Genomic DNA, 12,189 nt, shown 5'->3' on the forward strand with positions numbered 1-12,189 from the left:
CGGAATGATACAGCCATTTTATGCTCGAGAGATCGAACCGGGATTAGTGATCAATGAAATGAGCCTTGCACGTTTGCATTTTCGTAACCCTTGCAATGAGAAGGGCAAGAACTCACAGTATCGGTTTCTGAAGCCGTCACGTACCATTGACTTGTACAGCTCGAGCATGGTATGCTGCAGATCAGGCGCCAAGCACTCGTACGCTACCACGACACTCATGGGTATCACTGTGCCTCCTACGGCGTCTGGCCCTAGCCGCTCAAGGTCCTCGACGGACTGGACGGCTTGAGCCGCAAGGTACTGCAGCCCAGTGGGGTGGTGCCATAGATGTTGTCTCGAAATGAGTGCGATCGGCATAGGTGAAGATAAAAGTGGAAGACATATGCATGGCAGCATGCCTCATGTCGTGCATGCCGGTCACCCCTGGCTGTTTCGACTCGAAACCTTGGGCCCGTTCGAAGGCGACTCGTCGCACAGCGACCCAGACTTGTTTACGCTTCTCGTGCGACGGCGTGTTCAAGCCTTGCGGCGCCACTGACATGGAGGTCTTCAGGTTAACGATGACATACTGGTACCCTCGAAGCGAACATTGGTCGTGGACGAAATGAGTCTTTACTGCTGGCCACCTGGGCAGGCTATGGTTCCACGTCAGCATAGCGATATCAGGTGAGCCCACCTGCTGCGAGCCTCGTCGGAAGGCAAGCGAGTGATGCTTCGGCGAGGAATATGCTGGCCATCTCGTGCTGCTCAATTTCTTCGACAACGTCCGAGGTCAAGTAAGTTGATGCCAGGTGAAAGACTCTCTGAGGGCTCGTTCTGCGTTGGGTCTTGGGGTAGACAGGTGAAGACATGACCCTATCAAGCGGACACTCCCTTACTCCAGTCGCGCCGGTGTGTTCTCCGGTGCATTTACTGAACATTAACCTGCATCAATGGAGCTTGGTCATAGTATGACGTTGATCTTCGAAGGCGCGTGTGGTCGTAAGTTTTTGATCACACTCGTTCATGCCCAGCTTCCAAATCCATGCAAGTGAGATACCATATCGGCGGAAGAGGAAGGTGGCCATGGTATCAATTGCCACGCGGTTGAGCATTATCTTCATGGACATGTACTTCCGTACCGGGCAAGTGTTCAATCAGATAAGAACCCATTCGGCCGCTGCAGATATGGCCGTGTCTCGTAGGGAGGGCTATCCGAGGCCGGAACAACGTTTACCCTTGGCTTGAGCACGGGTGCTGGTCCGTTTCAACGGGAAGTACCTTGCTGACAGTTTGGGAGTCTGCGCATTGTGAGCAGATTGATGAATGGAGAAGGCAACGGCGAGCAGTGGAAACCTGTCTAGGAGCCTTGTGTACCTATTGTCCTTATCTGAGGACCATGACTCTGGGACGTTCAGTGTTTGATCTGAGTGGTGGTTTGACAACTATCAGAACGTGAATGGCAGTGACATACCCACTTCTGGAGTCTACATCAGGCACGGTAGATAAGCAGGGGAACACATAGGCTCGAGTATAAGGTTCAATGTTCGTTAGTGGATCAAAAGAGTTACTTGAACAAAACATAAACGAGAATACCAAATATGGGCGTCATAACGAGCGGGAAGGATATGACTTATCTTAGTGGCTTCACATGTCATGTCGATCGATGGTTCTCGTGTCTCCGCTGCGCCCAGGTCCGCCAAGTCCCAGCATGCCATCTTGGTACGGAGTTTTGATAACGTGTATGAAGTACTTCATAGGTACTCATGTAGTGGTACTTTCCCAGGGAGCTCACGTCATTCACCAATCTTGGCCTAGTATAAAATGGAATTGCACCGTGCCCACTTTCCTTTTAGGCTTCTCTCCACGTATAAGAATACCAAGAAGATGGTAACAGGAATTGCCCAGACATCGAGGCATGCCAAGTGGTTGTAGGTTAATGATAGACGGTTGGAAAGGACGACTATGGCCTGGGCATGTCACTTGCACTTCTGAAACGGACGTTGGTTGCTGCCTCGTACTTATTACAGTTGCAGGTCAATGAAACTCGGAGATGAGCACCAGGGGTTCGTCGATCGACATCACCTCAACCACTGAACTTAGCATGTCAGAGCCTTGTGGGTTTTGTGGATAGTGTCAACCCACCATCTGGGATCCGAGTCCACGTTTGACAGTTCATTCGTATTCGAGCCCCCATTTTTTCGGGCGAGGCATAGATAGCGTTATCCGGAAGACGGGCGTCAGATTCGGTACTATGATTGGTGCTAGATCACTCTCGACAATTAACAGCTGCACTTTACTGTCTTCGCCCCCTACGATCGCGCGGTTTCTTTATTTACATTTCCCATTTCGTTCAAGCTGTGGCTTCCTTGGCCTTCAGATAGTCGTCAAAGTTCAACACCGACTTGCCCAATACCAGGGCACTTTCCGCACAGTCGTCCTTATCGGTCCACTCTTTCGGAGAGTGGCTGATACCATCCTTGGCTCGTGCAAACACCATAGCAGTTGGGCACAACAGCTGCGTCATGGTTGAGTCGTGACCAGTTCCTGTCCGAGAAGCGATACCTTTGTCACCGCAGGCAAGTCTGACACAGTCAATGGCTTCAGGCCAGAAGTTGCCAGGCAGTAAGTGGACGGTTCTGTCGGTCTCGGTTTCCAGACCGTGTAGCGAAGCAATGCTCTTGACGCGCTTCATGATCTCTTCGCCCATTGACTCCAGTCCCTCAGCTTCCTTGTGCATCAAGCAGAAGGTGATCTTGCACTTGGATTGAATGTTGCATGCGCCCCAAGGTCGGCTGTGAAGACCTGTGACAGTGGTTGCACCGGCCTTCTCATAAGCCAGCTTTTCAAGTTCGACGACCAGTTTGGATGCGCCAACCAACGCGTCTTTCCGGCCGTACATAGGGTAGGTGTTTGCGTGGCCGTTCTCACCGTGGAAGGTGACGTCGTACCAGGTCATTCCCTGCCAACCCTCGACCCAGCCGACAGGCTTGCCGGCCTTTTCAAGATCGGTACTTTGCTCGCAATGGATCTCAAAATGTGCAGAAATAGGGAATTCCTTGAAAGTGTTGGGTCCATCACCAACGTATCCAATCTTCTTGAGTTCGCTGCCCATAGTCAACTCAGAGGCATCATTGGAGGAAGCGGCATGTGCTTTCTCGACCGTCGAGCGACCGGCATAGACGACTGAGGATCCTAGTAGGGGGAAGAAGCGAGCTCCCTCTTCGTTGGTCCAGTTGATGAGAACAATTGGCGCACGGGTTTTGATGCCTTGCTCCTTGAAGCTTCGCATGCACTCAAGGGCTCCGATGACACCAAGGGGACCGTCGAACTTGCCGCCGGTTGCCACAGTGTCCAAGTGGCTACCCATGGCAATGGGAGGGATGCTGTTATCCTCGCCTGGGAATACGCCGAATTGTGTTCCTGTCGCATTGACCTGTTTTGCGTCAGCATGATCGTCTTGGCGAGCATTTGTTCAACTGACCTTGTAGTCTGCCCCAAGTTCAAGCAACTGATCTCGGAACCAATCGCGAACTTTTTTATCGTTCTCGTCTGCACAAAGACGAGTCACACCTCCCGGTGACGGTGCACTCCATTGGGCTGTGTAGTGAATATCGTGCCTGCAGTGAAGTTCTGTTAGACAACTCTTGCTGCCATCATGATCATTGGCCTGGCTTACCATAGTCTATCACCGTTGATCGACAACTTCTCGGAGAGAGGGGAGTTTCGCACTGTCGCATACGCGCGCATTGCTGTGAGTCTGAGGGAGGCATTCTTGGCGACAGTGGCAGTGCCTCTACCGAGGACTGCTCGAGAAACTGAGCGACTAAGCATTTTGCGTGATGTTGGAAAGAACTAGAAGGCGAATTCTTGAGATTTCGACGGGAGGAGACTGGACTTCGAGAAAAAGTTCTACTACTTGGGGGGTCTCGTGTTTACATGGTTTCCCAGAGGATTGCTAAACTCTAGCCCCATCCTTTGAGACCTCGCAAGATGCCGCGCCATCGTGAATATCGCGGCAGGGTCTTCGCGATATCAGCACCGAGGTTCCTCTTCCTGGTCTGCCACATGCAGTTGCGGGTCTTACTAACGGTTCTTGACCTGGGGAATATCCACGGTCAGGCCCAGCCGTCATGGAGCAAAGGTTGATAAGGGCCCAAACCAGGATCCACATTTATATTATCCGGAAATCACTATGTAGATCGCGAGGATTCACGGACCCTCGTGGAGTATTGTCGTGCTCTTTCCACCTCTTATCGTTGCGAAAGAGGCAGGCAACGACGATATGCATGCCCATAGCCACGGTTAGCTTTCGATATCGGCACTGCTACCGAAGATAGACCATGCTGATGTGGATTGTACATCGTCGTAGCCTGCCCTCTTGATGTAATAAGCAGCTGTTAATATCACCCCAGATAACGATAGGCCCTCGATAACAATGGATCACCCAAGGATACTCCCTCTGGCCCCAGCATGGTATGCTGGTAAGTGTCAAATCAAGATCTCTGATGGTGCATTCCGTCAGAAGGGTACTTACTCCGAGTGACGAAAGATAAGTCACTTTCGTTCAAGGATTGACTATCTCCTGGGTAATCGATATTCTACCCCAAGGTGGGTCATGATTACTTGGGCAGTTTATCGGGACTCATCGGAAGTCCATTGATTGTATCTATATAAACCTCCCACCAGACAGATCATGCGTAAGAACGTTTGCCAAATCTCTCCATACCCATACCGGAATCTCCCCTTCTGCACAACATCTGCCTTGTGTCAAGATGTCGAGCTCGGTTGCAACAGTTCTGCCTCAGGGCGCCGGCTACGGTGTCGTGGTTGGCATCGGTTTCTTTTTCGCCTTACTCATGGCTGGAATCGCCTACATGCAGGTACGAAAGAACAAGCAATTCTGAAGAAGGGAAAACTAATCTGTCCATTAGAATCGCTACACCAAATATTCGACCAAGATGAGTGAAGAGTTCAACACGGCTAGTCGAAGTGTCAAGCCCGGTCTTATTGCCTGCGGTGTCGTCTCCGCCTGGACATGGGCAGCTACTCTGCTACAATCGGGCAGTGTCACTTATGAATACGGCGTGGCAGGGCCGTTTTGGGTAAGCACGATCTCAATCCCTCTCCGCAGACACCCGTACTAATATATCCCAGTATGCTGCTGGAGCAACAGTCCAGATCTTCATGTTCTCGGTGTTGGCATGCAAGGTCAAACAGAATGCTCCAAGGTGCCACACGTTTCTCGAAATCATCTACTATCGATACGGCGCGGTCACGCATATGGTCTTCATCTTCTTTGCCCTGATGACCAATATCCTTGTTGCGTCCCAGCTCCTACTGGGTGGTAGCGCTGTCGTCACAGCTCTAACGGGAATGAATGTGTACGCCGCGGTGTTCCTGATTCCCATGGGTGTTTGCGTCTACGTGGTTCTGGGTGGACTTCGTGCAACATTCCTCTGCGACTACACTCATACAGTGATTGTCATGATCATCATCTTGTATTTCATGTTCGACGTATGTCTCTTGCCGATCCCCAAGGTATTGCTTTTGCTGATAAGATCCAGGTATACTGTTCAAATGAACTCATTGGCTCTCCTGGCAAAATGTACGATCTCCTCGTCCATGCCTCCAAGGTTCGTCCAGTTGCAGGCAACACGGAAGGCTCCTACCTGACGCAAAAATCGAACTTCGGCTTGATTTTTGGTGTTATTCAATTATGCTCTGGCATGGGTACTGTCTTTCTGGATCAGGGTTACTGGCAACGAGCCATCGCCAGTCGTCCCACAACAGCAGTCCGAGGATATATCATGGGAGGCATGGCATGGTATGCCATTCCCTTTGGATTTGCCACCACTCTCGGTCTAGCTGCAGTCGCTCTTACGGATAACCCGGCATATCCCACCTACCCAAACAACATGACCTCGTCGCAAGTTTCCGCAGGACTCGCAGCTCCTTTTGGTGCGGCGGCTTTACTCGGAAAACATGGTGCTATTGCCCTGCTTCTCACACTGTTCATGGCAGTGACGTCCTCATCATCTTCCGAGCTTATCGCCGTGTCGTCGATCCTCACCTTCGATGTCTACAAAGTCTACGTCAAACCAAGCGCCACGCCTGAGAATCTGATCTTCATCTCACATGTCATGATTTGCGTCTTTGGCTTGGTCATGGCCGCATTTGCGTGTATCTGGAACGCTATTGGTATTGACCTTGGGTGGCTTTTCTTGGTCATGGGCCTCCTTATCGGCGGTGCTGTTTTCCCTGCTGCCTTTGCTGTTACCTGGAAAGGGCAGACTCGAGCTGGTGCCCTGACCGGAGCACTGGGCGGTCTGGCAGCAGGTGTTATAGCCTGGCTGGTCGAGGCTCACGTATATTACGGAGAGCTCACCGTTGCCTCCACTGGTGGATCGTACCCTACCTTAGCAGGTAACATGGCAGCTGTCCTCACTGGACTCATTCTTACCCTCGTTGTCTCATGGATCAAACCTGACGACTTTGACTGGTCCATCACCAGAAACATCAACGCTGCGCATTCGCTGTACGGCAATGCGGTCCCAGGAGGAGCTGGCGGTGTGGTGGCTGCTGGTGAGACACAAGGCGAACAAGAAGACCACAAAGCTGCCAACCCTCACTCGGAATTGCCAACTGTGATCGACGAGGAGAAGGAAGAAGCTGAAGACAAGGCCTTCCTTGACGATCCTAAGTCGCTGAACCGCACATACATGATGGCCCTGATTGTTGCAACCGTCTTGTCCTTGGCCATGGATGTCGTCATTCCGGTACCCATGTTCCTCAGCCACTACATCTACTCGAAGACCTTCTTCACATTCTACATTGCCGTCAGCTTCATATGGGTCTTTGCAGCATTGTTCATGTGCGGTATCCTTCCCATCTGGGAAACACGACACTTCTGGGTTGAACTCTTCGGCGAGTTGACCGGCAAGAAGAAGGTGGTTGAGGGCCGTCCTAAAGATGGAAACAATTCATCCCTGCCCTCGGGAACTCAATCGCCAAACAGGGAAGAGCTTAAAGCATAGATTGACAAATGGACAGAAAACGTACGGGGAGCAGTGGTGCAATGAGGAAGAGATTTGTAGGATAAGGAGGTGGACCAAAGCGAAATCTAGACGGGCGTAGATGTGAAGGTCTTAGAGAGAGAGAGTATGAACATACTACGCGCTTCAATGAATGCAATTGATAGTATCTCATCTACCGAATATCCGTTCCCTTCAGGCGAAATATTCACGGCTAAATCGACAGAGTTCACTGGAAATAAATGATCTCGTCGGGATTTTGCTGCTCTTATCTTTCTTTTAGCAAATGTCAGAAGTCATCGAAGAGAACGTTGACAGCCAACCACTATGTGAGAATAACCTTCACAATCATGCCAAGGTAGTTTCCAGCACCATGGCCAATCATGCCAAGACTGCAAGCCGCTAGCATTTTACCGCTAAAACAAGCCAGCCTTCAACCCATGAAAAAAGATCAAAACACCATCCAAAAAAAACCAAAAAAGACAGATGAAGTTGCGCCGACCCGGAGTCGAACCGGGGGCCCGTCGATTCGAAGGTTCTATGCCTGAAAAGGCTTAGAGGGTCTTGGCAACGACGGATTTTACCGCTAAACCATCGGCGCTTCATAGGGATGAAGATGCTTCAAGATTTGAAGTGAAATCAAGTCTGTGCTGATTGTTGAAGAGAAATGTGTTGGTAAGGTATATATGTGTTGAAAAGACCGTTGCTTGCCTGTGCCGAAACCTCCGATGCGGGGGGTGAACTCGCCCGGAATTTATTGGTAAAATGGATTGACCGTTGCCGAAGTCGAGCCGAATATGGTGTCGCACTCTCCTTGGATCATGAAAAAGAGCAAGAATTTCCTCTTCGGGTAGGTATGCCTGCCTTTTGAGGGTGTTTGGGAAGTCTTGGCAAAAGTCCCCTGGGGGAGTCCCTGATGGGAGTCCCTGAGGGGGAAATTCGTAGGGCATCCTATTGCGTTTACAATTCTTGCTCCATGACTATCCTCCGTCTTGATCAGTTTCGGGAAGGGTGAAGGCAGTTGTCTCGAGATCAGGATCATTTCAAGTATCCAATGACATGCTCCAAGCATGACAAATGAGGCATCCTCAACACCACCAATCGTAGAAAATCCTGCAATATACACCTCTTCCTGGTGTATGCAGAATATGTCCCAGGCCAGGTAAAAACAAATTTATGCACTCTTCATTATCCCAAGCCTCACATATCGTACGAAATATCAAGATTTCCCAAGCACGGCCTTCATGACCTCTCCCAACTTCTGGTCACAATTGTCACTCAGCTCCATAGACCGCCACGCAACGAAACGATCAGGGCGCACCAGCACACAGCCATCTTCTTCGACCTCTCTTCTCCGTTCCCTAAAATTGGTCAGTCAACAAGGTATCATAGCAAGAGCCGAACAACTTACCAATCACGATACACATCCACGTACTCCTGTCCCCAACCAATACTGTAAGCCTTGATCTCGATACCAAGTTGCTGAGACACCTTCTGTGCAGCCTTAATCCACTTCTCGCCTCCAATACCGGTGATCAGGCAGAACCGGCCATGTCCAGCGAGGTCGATGGTGGAAGTATGATCCTTCTCCGGCATTGTCTTGTTCAACCACGCATGAGGCAATCGATGGCCCGGGAATGTGCTGACCTTGTGGTGCAAGATAGGATCCTCGGGCCATCCCGGTTTCGTCCTGCCTGCTTTGACCTCATCTGCCACATACACTGCCTCGGAGTCATAGTGATGATTCATCTCCACGCCGATACCATGGAACTCGTGACTCGTCCCTTCAATGGCCGCATTCACTCGCTTTCTGCGTTCTCGAGCCTCCGGAGTGGCGGTCTTGAGACTGTTGAAGATCTCCATCCTCTTCTCCACCGTCTCTTCCATCAGACCCATCTCTTTCCAAACAGGGACGTGGTCACGAATGCCTTGGTTTGCACGGGTAATCACTCCCACGCCCACCGGTTGTCGCTCTGTGCTGAAAGTATCGAGGATTGTAGGTGATGCAAGTCCCTGTGAGACGTACTTGATCTTCCAAGCTAGGTTGAAGGCGTCTTGGACGCAAGTATTGGATCCGAGACCATTGAATGGAGGATGTCGGTGTACAGCATCGCCCAGACAAAAGATGTTTCCATCCGAGTAGTATTCTGCCACGATCTCATTGATATACCATTTCGACACGTCGAGCACTTCTAGTGGCAAGTCGTCTCGTCCGACAATCTCTTTGCATCTTTGCGTGTACTGTTCCATAGTCGGCTCTTTGTATTCCACTCCTGGCTTCGGGAAGAGAATGAACATCCACCTGAGAAGATCAGCGAGGCCCTGAAAACTATGAATGCTCACTTACTCATGCCACGGCTTGACCATTCGAATCAAACCATTCCAGGCAAAGTCGGGATATTCTCGTTCTGGTTGGAAAACCCAATGCAAGTTCCCCCTTCTGGCGTCCACGTACTCGCTCAAATCAACCTTTACCAGCACATTGAGAGCCAGACCTTGACCAGGCTTCTTGATCAGAGGGATCTGGAGTTCTCTAAGCACTTGACTCCTTGCCCCATCGCAGCCAAACAAGTAATCTGATCGAACCAGGTATTCCGTCTTTGTCAAGTCATCTCGGATTCGACTTAGGATTTTGCCATTGTCTTCTTTCTTGAAGTCAACAAAGCTTGTACGAAACCTGACGTCCCACCCTTGAGCTGCCGCCCGCTGAACTATGATGGGCTCAAACACGGTCTGAGGCAGATCCACGTGATGACATGGGCTGGCACCCTCATACTCGCCTCTCCGCTTCGGATCATTACCCCAAGAGTAGATTCGGCCATATTCCTCACCAGTCATGTCGTGACACCAGCGCGTGTGGACCATGCAGTCCCCTTCCACTGCATGATCGAGACATTCCTGTTCCAAGTCGATATCTCTGAGACACTCAAAGGCAGCAGGGTTGGTGATATGTGCTCTAGGTGTTTGCGATGTCGTGGGTGCTGCGGATATGAGCAAACCCGTCATGGAATAAGGCGGCGCTGAAAGAAAACATGCTAGCGAAGCACCCGCTGGTCCGGCGCCGACAATGAGTAAAGGTGTTTCAATGACGTCGGCACTGGGTGCAGAGGTGCCGTTGGTCAGCGTCGTATGCGGCATGGTGGCGACAGTATCATGAAACAATGAGAAGGAAAATTGGAGTTTACCCGTCCTGAAGTCCGATTATCAAGCTGCACACGGTTGTCCCCTGATGTTGGGAAGAACAATGAATTTAATGGAATGGACTTTTCAATGTCGATGTGGGCGGGAGTTGGGGGTTCGGGAAAACCCCCTTCCCCAGCGCCTCCACATGCAATCTTAGCAGGAGTCGTAGCCGGCCAGCGAGATCTCGGAGCCAATCTCGCCGAGGATCGTGGGGGGTATCACCAATAATGATAATAGTAAACAGCCGATGAACGCGTCGGATGGCTACTCTTTCCATTGACGTGCAGGTTGAATATTTTGGCTTACGAGCCAACAGCACGCGTCTACCTGCTGTCTCTCTTTTGAACAGATTTTTACGTCTAGTCAACCTTCAGTCAACCTTGTCTCTGCGGCAGTGCATCTTCCGCTTGGTTGAGTACGCGCCTCAAAAACTTGGTCAAACTTCTGCAAGCATCTTCCGCGAACCTCGAGAAATAACGAATAGCAAGCAAAACTTCACCTCGGCTGTGGGACAATATATTATTTGGACGGCTCCAATCTCGACTTTCTTCCAGCACTGCTTGTCACTCCCCCTTCATCCCATATAACTATTGTCTTCCTTCTTCACGTGACGACATTGCCACCTTAGTGCGTTCCCATGAGTAAAGGTTTAGGGCTATGGTAGCGTCGTCGGGAGTAGACCACCCCGTTGACCGCGAACACCAAAACGCCAATAGCAACCACAAGACAAGCCCAATTCATGCTGTTGGTTGTGACTGGATAGGAGAGAGGGAACGACAAAAAGAAGACCTGAAAGATTTGCCACAGCACGGCAGCCAAGTTAACCCAAAGACCAAATCTCCCCATCGAAAAACATCGCTTGAGAGGTAAGTCGTTCTTTCCTCCGAGAATGAGGCAGCAGATTGGTATGCCGAAGGATATGCTTGAAGTAATCGCCGCGGCGCCATAGCAAGCGGTAAGGATCAAGCTTGGTCCAAACTGAAGTAGATCGATCAAACATGTTATCCCTGTCGTGGCGAAGACTGCGTATTTGGGAATCTGACTTTTGGGGTCGGCGAATCCTATCCACCGACTGAACGGAATGCCGGCATGCTTCGAAAACGACCAAAAGATTCGACTAGTCGTGGTGACAAACGACACAGACGCGAATGCCCATACAACAACAAATACCAGGGCACTAATCACGAGAAGTGGTTTAGATCGGATCATCATGCATAAGCTGAAAAATAGGTTGGCCACCGAGTGGGGCGAGAAGTGCCGTTGGGTTGACAAGGCAAAATAGGTAGACAAAGGTCATGATGAGGCCACTCAAGGCCGATAAGAGAGCCGTGAATACCATGACTTGTGGAACAGATCTCTCGGGCTGCGGGATCTCTTCTGCCAGATGAGCTGCAGTGTCGAAAAGGCCAACTGATGCGCTTCCAGGTAGAATGCTCAGACAAAAAACGAGACCGTTTGAAGACCATCCTGTCTCGTTGATAATCTCTGTGAAAACCGCGGTGGCGGATTGCTTTTGATGTGTTCGAACCAACAGAGCCACCATGATATAGATTGTTGCCGTGTTGATGAAAGCCAAAGTCCAGCACCACAACGCAGCATACCAAAATCACAGATGCCGAAGTCCGGCGTAGTCGATTAGTACTTGTGAATCGGCTCTTGAGTATGCGCGCGATTCTGCGCTATCCTCCACTGGAGCAAGCTCCTATAATGGTCAAAGAGTTGTGGCGACGACTCGACTGTGGGGAGGATACTTTCTGGCTGGACATCTTGGTCGAAATGAAGCTTCAGTGTTTGATCAATTAGAGAAATCAGTAGTAACCTGAAACTTCAGATGTATATTTAAAAGCTATCAGCAAACTAGTTGACTACGTGTAATCGAAACCATGCGTCGAAGACTACATATACTGAGGTGAGTTGCTGCTGCGGAAATGAATGAACTTCCCGAGGCATTGTGTATGCGGATTTCTCCGCTCACAAAATGTCAGTCATTCAT

General features: G+C 50.4%; 3 protein-coding genes and 1 non-coding gene across 4 annotated transcripts; 1 reads left to right on the forward strand and 3 right to left on the reverse strand.

The window, feature by feature from the left end:
• Positions 1 to 2,289: 2,289 nt before the first annotated feature.
• On the reverse strand, positions 2,290 to 3,813 carry EDD37DRAFT_687413 (N-carbamoyl-L-amino-acid hydrolase; the record flags this gene model as incomplete). The annotated part of the gene is made up of 3 exons (XM_062819938.1): positions 2,290 to 3,415; positions 3,464 to 3,599; positions 3,659 to 3,813. The coding sequence occupies 3 exons, from the start codon at positions 3,811 to 3,813 to the stop codon at positions 2,333 to 2,335; spliced, it is 1,374 nt and encodes a 457-aa protein (XP_062669164.1). The 3' UTR covers positions 2,290 to 2,332.
• Positions 3,814 to 4,754: 941 nt separating this feature from the next.
• Positions 4,755 to 7,016, forward strand: EDD37DRAFT_695660 (SSS family solute:Na+ symporter; the record flags this gene model as incomplete). The annotated part of the gene is made up of 4 exons (XM_062820115.1): positions 4,755 to 4,862; positions 4,914 to 5,084; positions 5,137 to 5,496; positions 5,547 to 7,016. 4 exons carry the CDS (start codon positions 4,755 to 4,757, stop codon positions 7,014 to 7,016), a joined length of 2,109 nt encoding a protein of 702 aa, XP_062669165.1.
• A 490-nt stretch (positions 7,017 to 7,506) lies between these two features.
• Positions 7,507 to 7,614, reverse strand: EDD37DRAFT_t15. The gene has a single exon. It is a non-coding gene; the product is annotated as a tRNA-Gly (tRNA).
• Positions 7,615 to 8,099: 485 nt separating this feature from the next.
• Positions 8,100 to 10,242, reverse strand: EDD37DRAFT_634275 (2,4-dichlorophenol 6-monooxygenase). The gene is made up of 3 exons (XM_062816840.1): positions 9,361 to 10,242; positions 8,425 to 9,315; positions 8,100 to 8,374 (listed from the first exon to the last, which is right to left on the reverse strand). The coding sequence occupies exons 1-3, from the start codon at positions 10,149 to 10,151 to the stop codon at positions 8,233 to 8,235; spliced, it is 1,824 nt and encodes a 607-aa protein (XP_062669166.1). The 5' UTR covers positions 10,152 to 10,242; the 3' UTR covers positions 8,100 to 8,232.
• Between the last annotated feature and the right edge of the window lie 1,947 nt (positions 10,243 to 12,189).

This window comes from Exophiala viscosa (assembly GCF_022695815.1).
Source record: "Exophiala viscosa unplaced genomic scaffold EDD37scaffold_7, whole genome shotgun sequence".
Taxonomy (NCBI): domain Eukaryota; kingdom Fungi; phylum Ascomycota; class Eurotiomycetes; order Chaetothyriales; family Herpotrichiellaceae; genus Exophiala; species Exophiala viscosa.

What these genes read in the sequence shown, in the direction of transcription:
- EDD37DRAFT_634275 (XM_062816840.1), bottom strand. Translation starts at nt 10,151, where the DNA reads ATGCCGCATACGACGCTGACCAACGGCACCTCTGCACCCAGTGCCGAC. An exon ending in ATGGTCAAGCCGTGGCATGA is followed by an intron (nt 9,316 to 9,360) that starts GTAAGTGAGCAT and finishes TGATCTTCTCAG; the next exon opens with GTGGATGTTCATTCTCTTCC. An exon ending in GTGGATGTGTATCGTGATTG is followed by an intron (nt 8,375 to 8,424) that starts GTAAGTTGTTCG and finishes GACCAATTTTAG; the next exon opens with GGAACGGAGAAGAGAGGTCG.